At 54.6% G+C, this 15,172-nt stretch overlaps 1 protein-coding gene across 4 annotated transcripts in view; it reads right to left on the reverse strand.

Annotated features, from left to right (window-relative positions):
• The window catches only part of FAIM2 (Fas apoptotic inhibitory molecule 2), a 31,991-nt gene extending 22,486 nt beyond the window's left edge, over positions 1-9,505 (reverse strand). Inside the window, exons 1-5 of one of the 4 annotated variants that reach the window (XM_012761853.3) lie at positions 9,315-9,505; positions 6,685-6,880; positions 4,298-4,365; positions 3,842-3,906; positions 3,419-3,472 (exon numbers count right to left, since the gene is read on the reverse strand). In XM_012761853.3, the coding sequence (XP_012617307.1) occupies positions 3,419-3,472; positions 3,842-3,906; positions 4,298-4,365; positions 6,685-6,880; positions 9,315-9,329 (398 nt within the window). In that variant the 5' untranslated portion in view covers positions 9,330-9,505. Of the gene's footprint in view, positions 1-3,418; positions 3,473-3,841; positions 3,907-4,297; positions 4,402-5,720; positions 5,854-6,684; positions 6,881-9,314 lie in introns of those variants that run through there. The other 3 variants (XM_012761845.3, XM_076007239.1, XM_076007238.1) reach the window with 3 other exon arrangements.
• Between the last annotated feature and the right edge of the window lie 5,667 nt (positions 9,506-15,172).

The following is a 15,172-nucleotide window of genomic DNA, read 5'->3' on the forward strand; positions in this document are numbered from 1 at the left end:
GGTAGCCTGTGCCAGGGGCCAGGGCTGTGAATATCCTGCTCCATGCAGGACAGCAGAACCATCCTGCCCCAGTTAAGAAACACCTGGCATCTGCTCTCTTTGGGTCTCACTTGAGTCATTGGTCAGTCACTTTGGCAATAATGATAATAATAACCTTGTCCATGTGTATCCTGGGTGTGGGTCCTGTCTCCCCGGCCAGACTGGAAGCTTCCTGAGGGCAAGGGCCCAGGCTGCTTTTCTCTCTGGCCCACAGCTCCTCAACCCTCAAGACAAGGGGTCGGGGGTAGAATAGAGGGACCAAAACCCAGGGACTGTGGTACAGCTTTGGAGCCTGGCACCTCGCATTCACAGCTCAGCTCTGCCACTACCATTGTGTGGCCTTAGACAATAACCAAGCCCCTACTACTTTTTAATTCTTTTATTTTTATTTGACTGTTGGAAAACAACTACTTCTGTTTTCCTGTTTCCGACTGCCAGCATTCCTGTTTTCCTTCTTTGTGAGACTGGTACCCACTTGCGGGGATGTTGGGAGGACTCCTGAGAGAATGCTGTTTAGGTTCAAGCGCTGAGCACAGGGCCTGGCACAGGGTAAGGACCACCCCTGGGAGCTGCCATTATTAAGATTAGAAGCTGGCTGACAGCTTCCTGGAGAGGCTCTGACCCACCTTCACCCCAGCTCTGGTCTTGCACTTTTCCTCCTCTGCCTGGGTTTCTCCCAGCCACCAGCCAGCCTTCCACCCCTGCAGATACCCCGGCTCAGTGGGAGCAATCAGACATTAAGTGAGACCCTCCAGAACACGGGAGGGAGGTGACTGGGGCCTTGATAAAGCTGGGGCTATGGGTGGGGGAGGGGGAGGCTGGCATCCCAGGGGGCAGAGAATGAGTCACAGAAGAAGTGAGAGAGAGAACCACTGATTTACACGTCAGAGCCTGAGCCCCAGGGCCTGGGCAGGAACCTCGTGTGTTTACAGAGTGTCAGGACAGGGAGTGAGGCTCAGGTGAGGCTCAGGTGCAGGCCAGCGTCCAAACCCAATGCCCTCCCCCAGCCCGTCCTGCTCTGGGACGCAGTCCTGGGCCCTAAGGGAGGCAGCAGAGCACACAGGGTAAGTGCGTGGGTTTCACCGTCAGAAAGACCTGGGTTTCTACCCTGGCTGTGCCGCTCAGAATGCAATAATCTCTCTAAGCCTCAATGTCCTCATTTGTAAAATGGGGATGATAATACTATCTGCCTGGTACATTCTTGAAAGAATCAAACAAAAAAATATATGTAAAGTGCTTAGTACGGTGCTCCACACATAGACAAAGAGCTGTTTGAGTTTTATTGTGCTTATTGTTATTCTAAAAAGAAGAGACTAGGACGGAGCCCTCAGGAGCATTTGGTGAGTTGCAGGAAGTGAGGCCAGGACTCAGACAGGAGCAGATTCCCGCAGGATAGGGAGAGTGGGGGACGGGGAAGGGGCAGGGCAGCCCCAAGTGGGCTTTCTGGAGAAAGTCCTGGCAGCACCCTGCTGACACAACTTCCAAGCACCTTTAACGCTCTATGACACCCATGAAAAGCACAGTCCACACCCACGTCTGACTTCGCTCCACCCTGGGCCAGAGAAGCATCTCTGCCTTCTGCCGGGGGATGTTAAGGACCCCAAATCCCATCGTTCAGACGTCAGAGTTTCATGTTCCACCCCTCTCAATGCCCCTCTTTCCCCAGTGGAGTGGATGCTGCCTCTACTTCCTGAGCCTGCTCGTTCCCAGGCTGTCCCCCTGCCACCACCTGCTCAGGGCATGGAGTCCCACAGACTTCCACGAAGGCTCAGAGAGGAGCCTAAGGACTCCATTTCTGAGTTCTCAGGGGGCTGAGGCTGCCAGGAGGCGCTGACGTGCTGGGAGCCATGCCAACCTGCCGCAGGGGCTGGCCCGGGTGGCAGTCCCTGGCGCCTCATTAGCTTCACCATACATTGCCTCATGGTTCCCCAAGACACACGCCTCCCCGCCTGGTATGCAGGCAGGTCCTGTGTCCTGGGCCCTAGGAAAGGCTCTGGGTATGAATATCTCCTCCCCTGGAACCCCCAACTTGAAGAGCCAACTCTCCTCCTCTGAGGAGTCCTAAGGGCCAGGAAGAGTCTCCTTACTGTTAGTCTCTGGCAGGCGGGTGTTGACTCTGGGCTCAGCTCTGAGACTGCTCTGGGCTCAGGGTGGTCCAGGGGACTTTGGGCAGAGCCCATTTCCCCACCAGATCCCTATTCAGGAACAGCCGCAGTGCGCAAGCTCCTTGGCCAGACAGTCAGAACCTGAGTCCCCCAGGCACCATTGCTCACTGAGATATCCGATTTCCCTGCATGTGGCCTTCCAGCGCTCTGCCAGTCTTGCTCCTAATTTACTCAAGGTACCACGTGCATTCTCACACCAGGCTTTTGCGGGAAGGGAACGCTGTCCCCAGCCCTCTTGGCCCATCCTTTGAGGTGCACCCCCTGACGTGGGCTGCATGCTCTGGTGCGCTGGGCTCACTCTCCGCCCCGCCCCTCTCTGAATGCTGCATGCTGCTTCGTGCCACCCACTGCCTTCCCCTGCAGGGGCCTCCCCCCAGCAACCCCAGTACAGTGCTGGGCTCACAGTGGGTGATGAAGTAGACTACAGTGAGAACAGTTCTGCTTTGATCCCCAGGGTAGTTCTGGCCTGGAATTATCCAGAATGATTCCTTAATTACCCAGAAAGGGGGTTCTACCTACACCTCCAAACGTCTCTCAAGTTACCTGCCACGTTCCTTAAAGAGTATAGGACAAGCAGGAGCCAAGTGGCTTGAGGGCTGAAGGGAGGCTGCCAAGCAGAGGGATTAAGAGCACAAGCCTTAACCTGAATCCTGGGTTTGAATCCAGCTCTACCACTGTGTGACCTTGGGCAAATTACTCAACCTCTCTGAACCTTAGTTTTTGAAGGTAATCATAGCCAGGAGATTTGAGGATAGAATGCAATACTGGACCTCAAGCACAGAGAACAATGCCCAACCCTTTAAGTGGTAGCTTTAAGTGGTGGCTATTATGATTCGTAAGCATTAATAACAACAAAGTTAATAAGAGTAGCAACATTATCATTCATGTGGGTCAAGGTGTTCCAGCCCCCCTTTCCCTTAGGGCCAAGGTCTTGGTCTCTCCAACCATGGACCCCACCCCACCCTTCCCAACTTGCACAGGCACCAGAACACCCCCCATCCCCTCTCTGCCCCATCAGATCTAAACATCCCAGAAAGGGCCTCCTGGCCATGCTCTGAAGCCAGCAGAATGGGGCAGGGCTGGAGGGGGACCTGTGAGGACAGTCTCCCATGGGGTAGGCGGAAGCCATGGGCTAGGGGTCTATCAACAGAGATACCCTCTTCCTGCCACTAAGCCTCTCTGGGAAGGGGCCTGGGGGACTGGGGTATACTCACTAGGATGCCCAGTACCAGCCTGGGTTGGTCTGGACATATTCCTTGACGATGTCACTGCGGAGAAGGGAGAGAGGGTGTCAGAATTTACCCCAGGTCTTTATTTCTGTTTCAAATCTGCTCTGCCCCACAGGACTCGAGAGGGAGAAGAAGGGAGGCAGCCCCTACAGGCTCGGGGTGTCCAAGCTGAGACCTGTGGCGGCTGGGGGTGGGGGTGCAGCTAGCGGACTTACACAGGAATGACTGCCGCACAGACGCCCGCAGACCCAGCAGGCACCTGGGAGGACTCCTCACCCTACGCACTCTCTCAGGTTCCTCCCCAGCACCGGGACGTCCACCGTCCAGGCAAACATTCCAGGAGAGGTCTGCTTGTGGGTTCCCCTGCCCTAGGCCTGGCCACAGTGACCCCGGAAGGTGCCAACTCACCAGAAGGTAAAGAGAGACACAATGCTCACAGTCATCAGCAGCTGGATCAGCAGGATGGTGTAGACCTGGGGGTAGGAGGGGGCCACTCAGCCTGGGGAGCCTGTTTGACTCCAGGCCCCCAGTCGACTCTCCAGACCTGCATCCTGTGCACACCATCCTCCTTTTGTGGGGTCTTTGGAATGGACCCAGGACAAGGCGAAAGGAGAGTGAAGATGCTCCAGAGCCCAGAGCCACAGTAGAGGGGCCCCATGGCATCCAAGGGGCAGAGGAGACGATGTGGTTAGGGGTGGCAGGGGGCGCTGGAGTGAAACCTGGGAGCCATTTCCAGTATGGGCTGTTGGAGGGGTCACCAGAAAAGCTGAAGGATGGCTTCGCAGGGAGAGGGCTGGGCTGGGGCCTCTCCAGGACTCCCCTCACTGAGTCCCTGGTCCCAGGGAGCTGGGGAGAGGCAGTTACCTTTCTGACAAAGACTCGCCGAACCTTCTGGTCGTCCCAACTGAAGGTGGTGAAGAGCTCATGGTCTCCTGTGGGGAAACCGTTGTCATAGCCGGAACTGCCGCCTGGAAGGCCAGGGGAGGACATGAGAGTCCCTCATCCATAGAAATGCTGTCCCCATGGTCCCCTGCTCAGAGCTGCCTTTTTGTCAGTCTGGCTGTCTGGACCTGCTCAAGTCTTTCTCTCCAGCCCCAGCTGTCAAACACCATACCCCAGCCCAGTCCAGCCCACCCCCAGATCTCTCTCCCTTGTCACTTCTTGCTTTTCCTGCCTGGGTCCTGGGAATAAACTGTCATCTCCCTTCCCTTTCCCTCCACCCCTGCTGGGGTTCCCCGGGGGCCAAGGTCTGCCATATAAATGTGGCCCTCCCCTACTGTGCCCCCACCCCCTGCCTGGACATTGTGGCTCCCTTGTGGTTAAGGATCACAAAGGGACAGCCGTTCTCAGAACAGTCCTCCAAATCCTAAGCCTTTGATGACACAGACTCATGCAGCAACTTGTGCACTTCTTTGGGGCCATTTCCAAGTCCTCAAATGTGTCCACTCTGTTCCCCACCAGGTCTCCATGATCTCCCCTCCCTCAGCAATAGCCTCTGTCTTGGTCGTTCAATGTTGGCCATGGCACTGAGCTCTTCAGTGGCTCCCCACTGCCCTTCATTCAAGTTCAAGTTCCTTGACAAAGCCCCACAGCCTCTGTGAGCGGAACCCTCCAGCTCCACTGCACATCCCCACTTTTCTCAGCCTAGGTGTATTTTTTCAGCCCTGTGCTCGCTTGCCTCTAGCCTCTGCACATTCTATTTTTCCAGCTGTAAACACGTATTTCCTTGTCTCTTCACCAGGCTAACTCACGCCCATCCTTCAGGACTCAGTGTGGATACTGCTTCTTCCAGAAATCCTTCCCTGACTGTCGGGCAGGTTAGGTGAGGTGCCCAGGCCTCTGTCACTGCCTCTGTATCACTGTGTGGTAGTCATCCATTCACTTGTCTACACAGTCAGCTCTCTGGAGGCGGAGATCCCAGCAGGTCTTGCAGATCAACGCATCCCCTAGAATACGCTCAGAGCCAGACACTGTGCCTGGCATGCACTTGGTAAACTTAGTCTGTCACCTGCTGACTGAAAGGAGGTGCTTCCCTGCCTCGACAGTTCCTTGGAAAACGTTCCTTAAGGCACCAGTCCTGGCAACCAAAATATAGGAAATGAGGACAGGGAAGAGAGGTGGACCCATTGTAGACCTGGGGCCTGGAGACCCTCACCCTCTCACCCAAACCTTCTCTTTCATGTTCTGTTTACATCCCCTGCCAATGCCCAGTGGCCAGGCCACAGCGGGGAGAGAGGGAAAGCAGTCCTGTGTGTAGGGCAGCAGGAGGGGTCCACAGCTAGCACACCTGGATTGACCTTCCGGTAGGTCGTGCTGTGATAAGCCCTCTGGGCTCTGGGTCCGGGAGGTTTGTAGGGGGAGGTGCGGACCATGGTGGCCGCTCCCTGTGAGCAGAGGCTCTGTCTGAGACATTGTCCCGGAGAACCCTTCTAGAATTCTGCTGGGGGTGGGGTGATAAAGTGGGGGAGGGGGAGGGGCTTCTGGGGGAGGCTAGAGGGACTTGTGGGGAGCGTATGTTCCCAGCCCCAAGGCAGAGCTCCCATGGGCTGCTCAACCCAACAGAGGAGCTCCCACCGGCTGCCATCCTTAGCGTGCAAGGAACTGGCATCAGCCCTTGTGAGTGTGCCTGGCTGCAAAGGACACTGAGGCTGGTATCCATGCACCTTCCCCACACGTGCCCTCCTCCCCCAGCAAAGACTTGGCAAAGGGAAAAGAGATAGGAAGAGTGACCAGGGAGGTGGATCCCTAGACAACCCTGGGGCCTCCACGGGGACCTGTCCCCACTAAGGTTTCAGATCAGCCACTGTGTAAACAGTGCCCCACTCACAGGAGGTCAGGCTAGAGAAGGCCGTGGCCAGTGGCAGTCTCACCCTGCCCTTTCCTTAGTCAACTCTAATGTCTTCCCGATTCCTCTCCACATCTCTTTATTCTAGGAGGGCCTTTCTAGAATAGCCCCTGGCTTTTCTCCCCCATCTGTCCCCTCCATTTGCCCTAGCACTTGACTTGAGAAAAACCCCCTCTTCCCTACTTAGGAGCACCCTGACTGCAGACATTGTATCTCTTACCCTTTTTGTGCAGTCCTCTTTGACCTACCCTCAAAACAGTTCTCTAAACCCTAAGCATTTGACAACACAGCCTCATACAACAACCACACAGGGCATCTCTTTTTGGACAACTTCCTCCTACCCAGGTTGTCTATCTGGGTCCACCACTCCCCTGATGCTCCAGCTTGCAGGAACTGAGAAACTTACTGGGGTCCACATAGGCCCAGCTTGGGTGGAGAGGCAGAGCCGTGGGTGCGGCGGGGAAGGCCCCTGACTTCAGCCCCTCCCCAGAGGTGGCCTCCTCATAAGAGGGCGGGGCCGAGGGCACTGCCGGAACCTCCTTCTTCTCGCTATTCACCTGCTGCTGCCCCTCAGTCCCAGGGGCCTTGTTAGCCACGGAGAGCTGTGGAGTAGAGGCAGAGAGATGGTCACCAGGGAAAGGGAGCCTTCCAACTCCTCCTCACCAGCTCCTCAATTCCTGCAACTTCCATGGTCCTTTGTCACCCGCTCTAGGAGGGGCAGGAACGCAGACAAGAATTTCCCTACTTTATACACTGGAGAACCAGGCTCCTGGAGGGTCCAGGCTAGCCAGGGCACACAACGGAGCTGGGGTGAGAACCGAGGAAGGAGAAAGTTCTTAAGTGCTCACTACTGGTTGTTACTGTCCCTGGGGCAGGGCTCGGCCTCTATGATTCCACTATTTCCCTGAGGCCCAGGGAAGGGCCTGGCACAGAGTAGACCCTCAAAAATATTATAGAATGAAAGGCTCTTTCATTTAATCTTCCTGCCACTTGCTAGTTGTGTTTTGACACCCGCTTTAAAATGAGGATCAGAGAGGAAGAGTGACTCATCCAAGAGCTTCACATGGCCCACGGGCTGCAGGGCCTAGGCATTGTCCACTGCGACTGGCCTCCTTCTGCTGCACTGGGAATGGCACAGGACAGTAGAGATGGGGGAGACAAGGACAACAGGAAGGGAGGAGGAGAGGGAGAAGAGGGGCCTGCAGCATGGAGGAAGGCCAGAGGTCCCTGGCTAAGGGTCCTGGTCCGCCCTCATCCTGTTGGAACCTCAGTCTCTCCCCAAAACCAGAATAGAATTAGAGAATATCCTTGGGGAAAGGGACCTCGGAAGACATCTAGTTTAGTCCTTTCCTTCACTGAAGAGTTGAGGAAACTGAGGCTCTGAGGGAAATGTGCCCGAGGCAGGTTGGAAACTCCAGTCCAATTATTCTCAGGTATACCCCCACACACACACACACGTCCAGCATTGGGGAGAGGATATGAGCTGGGAGGGCTGAATGATACAGCCAGAGAAGAAAGGATTGGGGTGGAGGGGGTGTGTGTGAAAACTGAAACAGCGACAAAGAAAATAGGATTTAGGTCTGGTTCCCCAGAGAATGTGTTGCCCTGAAGGGCCACGAAGGAAGGCTGCAGGGTTCCTTCTTTGCAGGGGCGTCTAGCTGAGGCAGCCCGGGTCAGATAAGCACCGGAAGATTTCTGGTTCCTATGGGGGCCCAAGACCATTGGACTGGAGGAGTCTTTCCCATGCCGCACAAAGCCTATGAGTGAGTGGGGGGCAAAGGGCAGAGGAGGCAGGGGGTGTGCATTCACCCAGGACAGGGAGCTGTCAGTGAAGTGACTGGTGGATGGAGGGTGGGGAGTGGAAGGAGAGGCCCAGCATAGGGGTGCTTTGTGTTGGACACTGCCCATGCCGCCTGGGGGAGGGGACTCAGCACCCAGGCCTGCGGGGATGCTTCCCTCCCACTCCCCGCTCCCCTTCATCTCATCACCCAGATTGAAAGGATCATGCCCAGGGAAATCCATGTCAGTGCCAACCCTGCCATTCATCCTCTCAGAGCATCCTGGGCCCTATCTCCCCAAGCTCCACGCATATGGCATTCCCAAGTGACGTCTGAAAAATGGCAGGAGGTGGTATCAACCAATGACATCATTTTGAGGCCCAAAGAGCTTAGCAACAAGGAAAGGAGGGTCCGAGGGCCCAGGGAAGGATACCATTGGCTCTGAGGCTCAGCTCAACAAGAAGGGGGAGTCTGGGGGAGGTCCTTCTTCTGTTTGCTCTGCGTAATCCTTAGCTCCCCCAAACAGAGGGCCAGAAGACCCCCCTCCCCGACTTTGCCCCAGGCCCTAGTGGTTGTATAATTCCACAGGCTATTGATGTTACATAACCCTACTAGGCCAGCCAAGTCTCTGCCCAGCCCCTCCTCTGCAATTCAGGCCTAAAACTGGAAAAAAAAAAAATGGAGATGTTTTATCCAGGCTCATTCAGTCCCATGCCTGGCCAAAACAAAAACAAAATTTAGAGCATCTTGATGCAGGGTTGCCATAGTAACCCCCAACCATAGGGGATGTATGCAGATATCCGGTTGAGGAATAATGAGGGGGGTCTGTAGAGGGTGTGAAAGATGAACATAAAGTGGTTGGGTTTGGGATTGGAGCGCTGGACCAGAGGGGGGGCCCTATAGACACTGCCCCCCAGGGCTCGCCCTGGCATACACACGCACACACGTACTCGCGGTCACACCAGACACCCAGGCTCACACACGGGGCCACGGCGCCTGTGAAGTCTCGTGATGCCAAAGCGCAGGATGGAAGGGAGACCGGGGAGGAGAAGAGAGCCCGTGGGCTGGAAGATGACCAGTCCATTCCTTGAAGTGGGCCTTTTGGTCCTCTGACTCCAGCAGGGACCACAGAGGACCTTCGCAGTGGAGCGAGAGGAGGATGCTTACAGTGGTCCAGAGAGCTTGCTTAGGATGAAGGGGAGACGGGAGACGGGAGCCAGAGGATGGAGGATGGTGCAGGTGGGGGAGATGCCGGTACCTTGCCCTGGGTCATGGTGTCGTCTGTCTCTCGGGGAAGGGGTCCCTGAGGCAGGGGCGGCCGCTTGGGTCAGCGCAGCCTGCCTGTGTCTCTTCCTTCCTCCGCGTGGGTTGTGGGTTCTAGCAACATCCACCGCAGCCGAGCCAGGCGGACCGGAGCGTACCATCCGCGCGCGGGGGGAGGAGGGGCCGGGCTTGGAGGATGCCGCGGGGACGCTGCGGATTCGCGAGCCGAGGGGGAGGAGGCCCGCACCGCCCCTCCCCCGCCCCCGCCGGCCCTCGCCCCCTCCCCCGGGACTCCAGAGCGCCGCGCTGCGCAGCAGCCCAAGTGGATGGGCCCGCGGGGGCGGGGGAGGGGCGCGGGAACTCTGTGACACCGACCAGCTGATACTGCCGGCTGTAACCGGAGCTGAGTGGCCGGGCCTTATTGCTCCACCATCTCTGCCTGCTGACAGGCTCCATCGGGGCCTCTGCCTTCCGCCTTTCTCTTTGGATGTGGCCCTGTTTTCTGTCTCCATCTGCCACTCCCCCCATTTCATCATCCCTGATGGAGTGGGAAAAGTCCCCTACGTTGTGCTACCCTGCCCGCTTCTAACAGGGCCCCTGGGCCTCCTTGCCTCCCCTTTCTCACCTGCGAAATGGGAACAATAGGACCCCTCCTTGTCTCACAGAGACAGGGGTTGGGAGGATGCAGCTCCTGCTTTGTTCAACTCTGCCAGGACATTTAAGGAGATATTTCTGGAGACACCCCCAGTTCTGTCTCAAAGCCTCTCCAACCCCCTGCTCTGCTCTCTTCCTGCCTCCACTCTCAGCCTCCATCACCCCTGTCTCCATCTGCCCCCCATTCAGAGCTGGTTCCACTTCCTTTCCCAGCCTTGTCCTTGGGGCTCAGGCATCACCAGGCCCCATTTTCTGCAGCTGCTGCATTGTCACTGTGGTGTTTGCAATCTTGAGAGCTGGGCTCAGATCCCAATTTAGTCACCCACTTGCTGTGTGACCTTGGCAAGGCCCTTAACCTCTCTGAGCAGCAGCATCTCCTGTGAAAAGGAGGATAAGAGCCGAGCAGTGTTAATCCCAGACTGACTGTAAGACATGGGTTCTGGCAGTGAATGCACGCTGAAGCCCCCAGTGCTGTATGTATTCCAGTTGTTATTTTTTTTTTTTTTTTTTTTTTTTTTTTTTTTGAGACAGAGTCTCGCTTTCTTGCCCAGGCTAGAGTGAGTGCCGTGGCATCATCCTAGCTCACAGCAACCTCAAACTCCTGGGCTCAAGCGATCCTCCTGCCTCAGCCTCCCAAGTAGCTGGGACTACAGGCACGAGCCACCATGCCCGGCTGATTTTTATATTATATATATTAGTTGGCCAATTAATTTCTTTCTATTTTTATGGTAGAGACGGGGTCTCGCTCAGGCTGGTTTTGAACTCCTGACCTCGAGCAATCCGCCCGCCTCGGCCTCCCAGAGTGCTAGGATTACAGGCGTGAGCCACCGCGCCCGGCCTCCAGTTGTTATTAACTGAGGAATCTCCTATAGGAATGTCTTAGGCTGCCCCGGAGTGAGGACTCAGAGATGTGACTAAAAGAGGGATCTGAACCTCCTACGATGGGGTGAGAAACCAAGACCTGTGGCAGGTGGGGATGGCCCCTTACCTTCTGCTTCCCTGTCATCTCCCAGCTAGACCCACTTAAAGACCAGAGAGAAAACAGGGCCTTAGATAGGTAGGTAAATTATCAAAGTCTTTATTCCACTTGTTTTTTTTAGAGGCTGGGCTAGAGTGCAGTGATGTCATCCTAGCTCACTGCAACCTCAAACTCCTGGGCTCAAGTGATCCTCCTGCCTCAGCCTCCCGAGTAGCTGGGACTATAGGCATGGGCCACCATGCCCGGGTAATTTTTCTAGGTTTTGTAGAGATGGGGTCTCGCTCTTGCTCAGGCTGGTCTCGAACTCCTGAGCTCAAGTGATCCTCCCTCCTTGGCCTCCCAGAGTGCTAGGATTACAGGCGTGAGCCACTGCGTCCGGCCTTTGTTCCAATTCTTCTTGCCCTTTGCACACACCAGTTTCCCACACACTACTCAAGCCTGGACCTCTGAGTCCAAGGGCTCTCTCAGCCCCCGCAGGTATGAGCCCTTCCTCTAACAAGCTGGCCCCTGGCCCCCAGCACCACTGCTGAAGCTCTGTCCCACCATTCTGGGTTCTGGCCTATCCTCCCTCTCCACATTTGCATTCTGGACGTGTTTTCTTCTCCTGTTTGATGGCTCAAGTGCCACCTCCTCCAGGAAGCCCTCTTGCCCTGTTGTCGGGGTTAGATGCTCCTCTTCTGTGGTGTTGTGGTACCCTGAGGTAGCACCTGTCACATGGCACTGTGAAGTTTCTTTGTTTATTTCCCTCTTAGACCCTAAGGATCCTGTCTGGAGTAGTTTTTGTGTCAGCAGGATTGAGTGCAGTGCCAAGCATTTGGAATGCACTCAATACATGGTAGCTATTTGTATTTCCCAGACCTCTGGCATTATGCAGACCCTTTCTGTGGGCCTCGGAATTTTTGTGTTTAGGAATTCTTCCTGTTCCTTCTCTCCCATTTGTTCTGCTTCAGCCACACAGGCCTCTTGGCTGTGCCTTGATGGGGCTGAGCACCCTCTTAGCGCAGGGCCTTTGCACGTGCTGTGTCTTCTGCTTGGAGTATCTACGGATCCCTGCATGGCTCTCTCCCTCCCTTATTCATTGCTCTGCTCAATCGTCACTTATAGGGCAGGTCTTCCTGATCTTATGCAAAGTAGCAATGCCACCAACATACCCCACCCAGCACATCGAACAGTTCCTTTTTCCTGACCCAGCTTTATTTTTTTCTATGGTGTTTGTCACCTCTGATATATATTTTTGTTTACACTTCCCTCTCTCTCCCCCACTCCCACCCCACTAGGATATCAGCTACATGAGGGGAGGAGTTTGGGGGTGTTTTGTCATTGTTCTACACCTCTGGGTTAAAATAGCACCTGGTACTATGGTAGGTTGACAAATATTTGGACTTGTAAAGTATAGCATTATAAAAAATCCTTATATTCCTCAGACATTTTGACATTGTCAGTGCTATGATGTTTCTCAGATGTTGGACTGTATTACCTTGACATCACATATATGTCCCCATTAGGTGGTCTTTGGACATCAGCCAGATATTGAAATATTTGTGTGCACTTCCCTGGCATCCGGAGGCAGGTAAGCGTGATGTCAGAAACACAGGCCATAGAGGCGGGCAGCCTTGGTCCCGAGCCCAGCTCCTCTACTAAAAGACTGTATGACTCTGGATAAGTGAACTCTCCCCCACAGAGCCTCAGTTTCCTCATTCCCTTGTAAATACTATTCCCTTGTAAATTGGAGAATAGTATGAACTTTATAGGATTGTAGAGAGGATTAAATGATAATGTGTATAAAGTATTTATTTATTTTATTTTATTTTTTTGAGACAGAGTCTCACTGTGTTGCCTAGGCAAGAGTGCCGTGGCGTCAGCCTAGCTCACAGCAACCTCAAACTGCTGGACTCAAGCGATCCTCCTGCCTCAGCCTCCCGAGTAGCTGGGACTATAGGCGCATGTGACAATGCCAGGCTAATTTTTTCTATATATTTTTAGTTAGCCAATTAATTTTTTTCTATTTATAGTAGAGACGGGTTCTTGCTCTTGCTCAGGCTGGTTTTGAATTCCTGACCTTGAGCGATCCTCCCACCTCGGCCTCCCGGAGTGCTAGGATTACAGGCGTGAGCCACCATGCCCGGCCAACAATGTGTGTAAAGTATTTAACACAGAGCTCATCACATAATAAGCTCTTGGTGTGAGCTACTGTGTTAGCCTTAAGGGTTCCGAGTATTGTTTAATCAAATAATTAATTTCCATTCCCATAAGGCAGCTCGGTTTCACAGTTACTCGTCATGTATGCCCATCTCTGTGTGACACCCCATTAGGAGCCATTCTTTGAGGAGGATGAGGTTCATTCAGACTCAGCCCTGTGCAGGGAGGGGTGGGCCGGGCCAGGGTAGGGTGGGGGCGCAGGCGTGGACAGGACGGCTTGGGGACAGTAGGGGAATGTATGTTCAAAGCCATGCTTCAGAGCGATCTACCTGCTATAGTAATTTTTGTTATTGCAGTATTTTCTCAAACAAGAAAGAAAGTTTGGTCTGTGAGCAGCATATGAAAGGGATTGAGAGAGGAAGAGAGTGAAACTGCAGGGACAAGCATGGAGACTTCCGGATAGCCTTGTGACAGAAGCTGTGAGCCTGGCTCTCGAGCAGGCTGCCTGGGCCCCACTCCTGGCCCTGGGCAGGATGCTTAACTTCTCTATAACTCAGTTTCCTCATATGTAAGCTGGAAGTTGTGAGAACTAATGGAGTTAGGATTTATAAAGCATTTAGAACAGAACCAGGCATCTAACAAATGCTCTATTTCTGTTTCATAATTTTAAAATAAGACAAGCCAGATTACCACTGGGTACAGTAATCCCATCTACTCAGGAGGCCAAGGCAGGAGGATCACTTGAGGCCAGGAGTTTGAGACCAGCCTGGGCAACATAGCAATACCCCATCTCAAAAAAAAAAAAAAATTAAAAAAAGACAAATGATCCAGAGGCAGAAAAGATGGAGAGAAGGGACAGTTTGGGACAGGACTGACAGGACTGGAAGAGGCTAGATGTGGGACAAAGGGAGAAGGGGCATCAGAAGGGACGGAGTTGCCCATGGAGTCCCTGGTGCCAGTGTGAAAAAGGAGGAAGGAGCTGATGTACTCAGGTGGGATCAAGTTGAGCACAAGGGGCCTGTGGGACGTCCAGGTGGAGATGTCCTGTGGGCAGTCAGCTAGAGGCTCCTGGTGCCAGGCAGGGCCTCTTGCACGTACAGCCCCAGGAGGCAGCATGCACTGTGTTCTGCCGGAGGGCCACGTCCCTTCCTGCGCAGGAGCCCGGCCCTGAGCCCCTGGAGTTGAGCAGTTGGTGCCCCTGGACTGGGCTGTTTGGGACTTCTTGGCTCGAAGAGTGGCACAGCGGCCCATCCCACTCCACGTTCTGCTCTGGTTGCCAGCCAGCTCTGTTTGGGGCAAGCGCCAGGGAGGAGAGGGGAGGGGACCAAAGGTGTGGACAGAGGCAACTTCTCATTTTACAGACGTGGAAACACAAGGCCAAAGAGGTTGAGTGACTAACCCAAGGTTACACGACATGTTGGGGGACAAGCCAGGGTGAAAAGGGTGCATTTGACGCTTGCTTAGGGACCATCAGCTCAGTGTCAACAGTTAGGCTGGAAGTTGGGGAGGAGGTGGAAGGTTCGCAGGTTTCCTAGGTGGGCAGAATCAGAACCTCCAGGCACCTGTCCCCAGATGCTCACTGATACCACACGCTCACAGGGACCCGCACACCAGCCTGCACTGCTGTCTCCCCTCTTGCAGTAAAAAGAGAACTGTGCTTTTGAGAAGGCCAGTGATGGGGGAGGCAGAGGCAGGGCCTGGAGCCCAGGTCACTCACAGTAGGCAGGTTTCTCAGGGTGGACCACGAGGGGTGGGTGGTCCAAGTGAGCTCAGGCATCAGGCTGCTCCCTCCCGGGTGTACCTGGGCCTGAGCCATGGCAGCCCCTCAACCCCCAGCGGCCTTACAGCAAAGAACTCAGCACACCTGTACTGATCACCTGTATCCCGGTTGCACAACCCCTCTCTGCTGGGGTTTCTGTCCCTGCCTCCCTGCCCACATCCCACTGTGCCTCCCCAGATACAGTCTCCAAAACACAGGACATAAGCCAAAGCCTTTGGCAAGCATCGACATCCTGAATCACCCTTCTTCCCAGCTGCAGGAATTGCTGGGTAAGATGTGAAACCACATTCCTGTCCCTCCC

This window comes from Microcebus murinus, chromosome 10, assembly GCF_040939455.1.
Source record: "Microcebus murinus isolate Inina chromosome 10, M.murinus_Inina_mat1.0, whole genome shotgun sequence".
In the NCBI taxonomy this organism is placed as follows: domain Eukaryota; kingdom Metazoa; phylum Chordata; class Mammalia; order Primates; family Cheirogaleidae; genus Microcebus; species Microcebus murinus.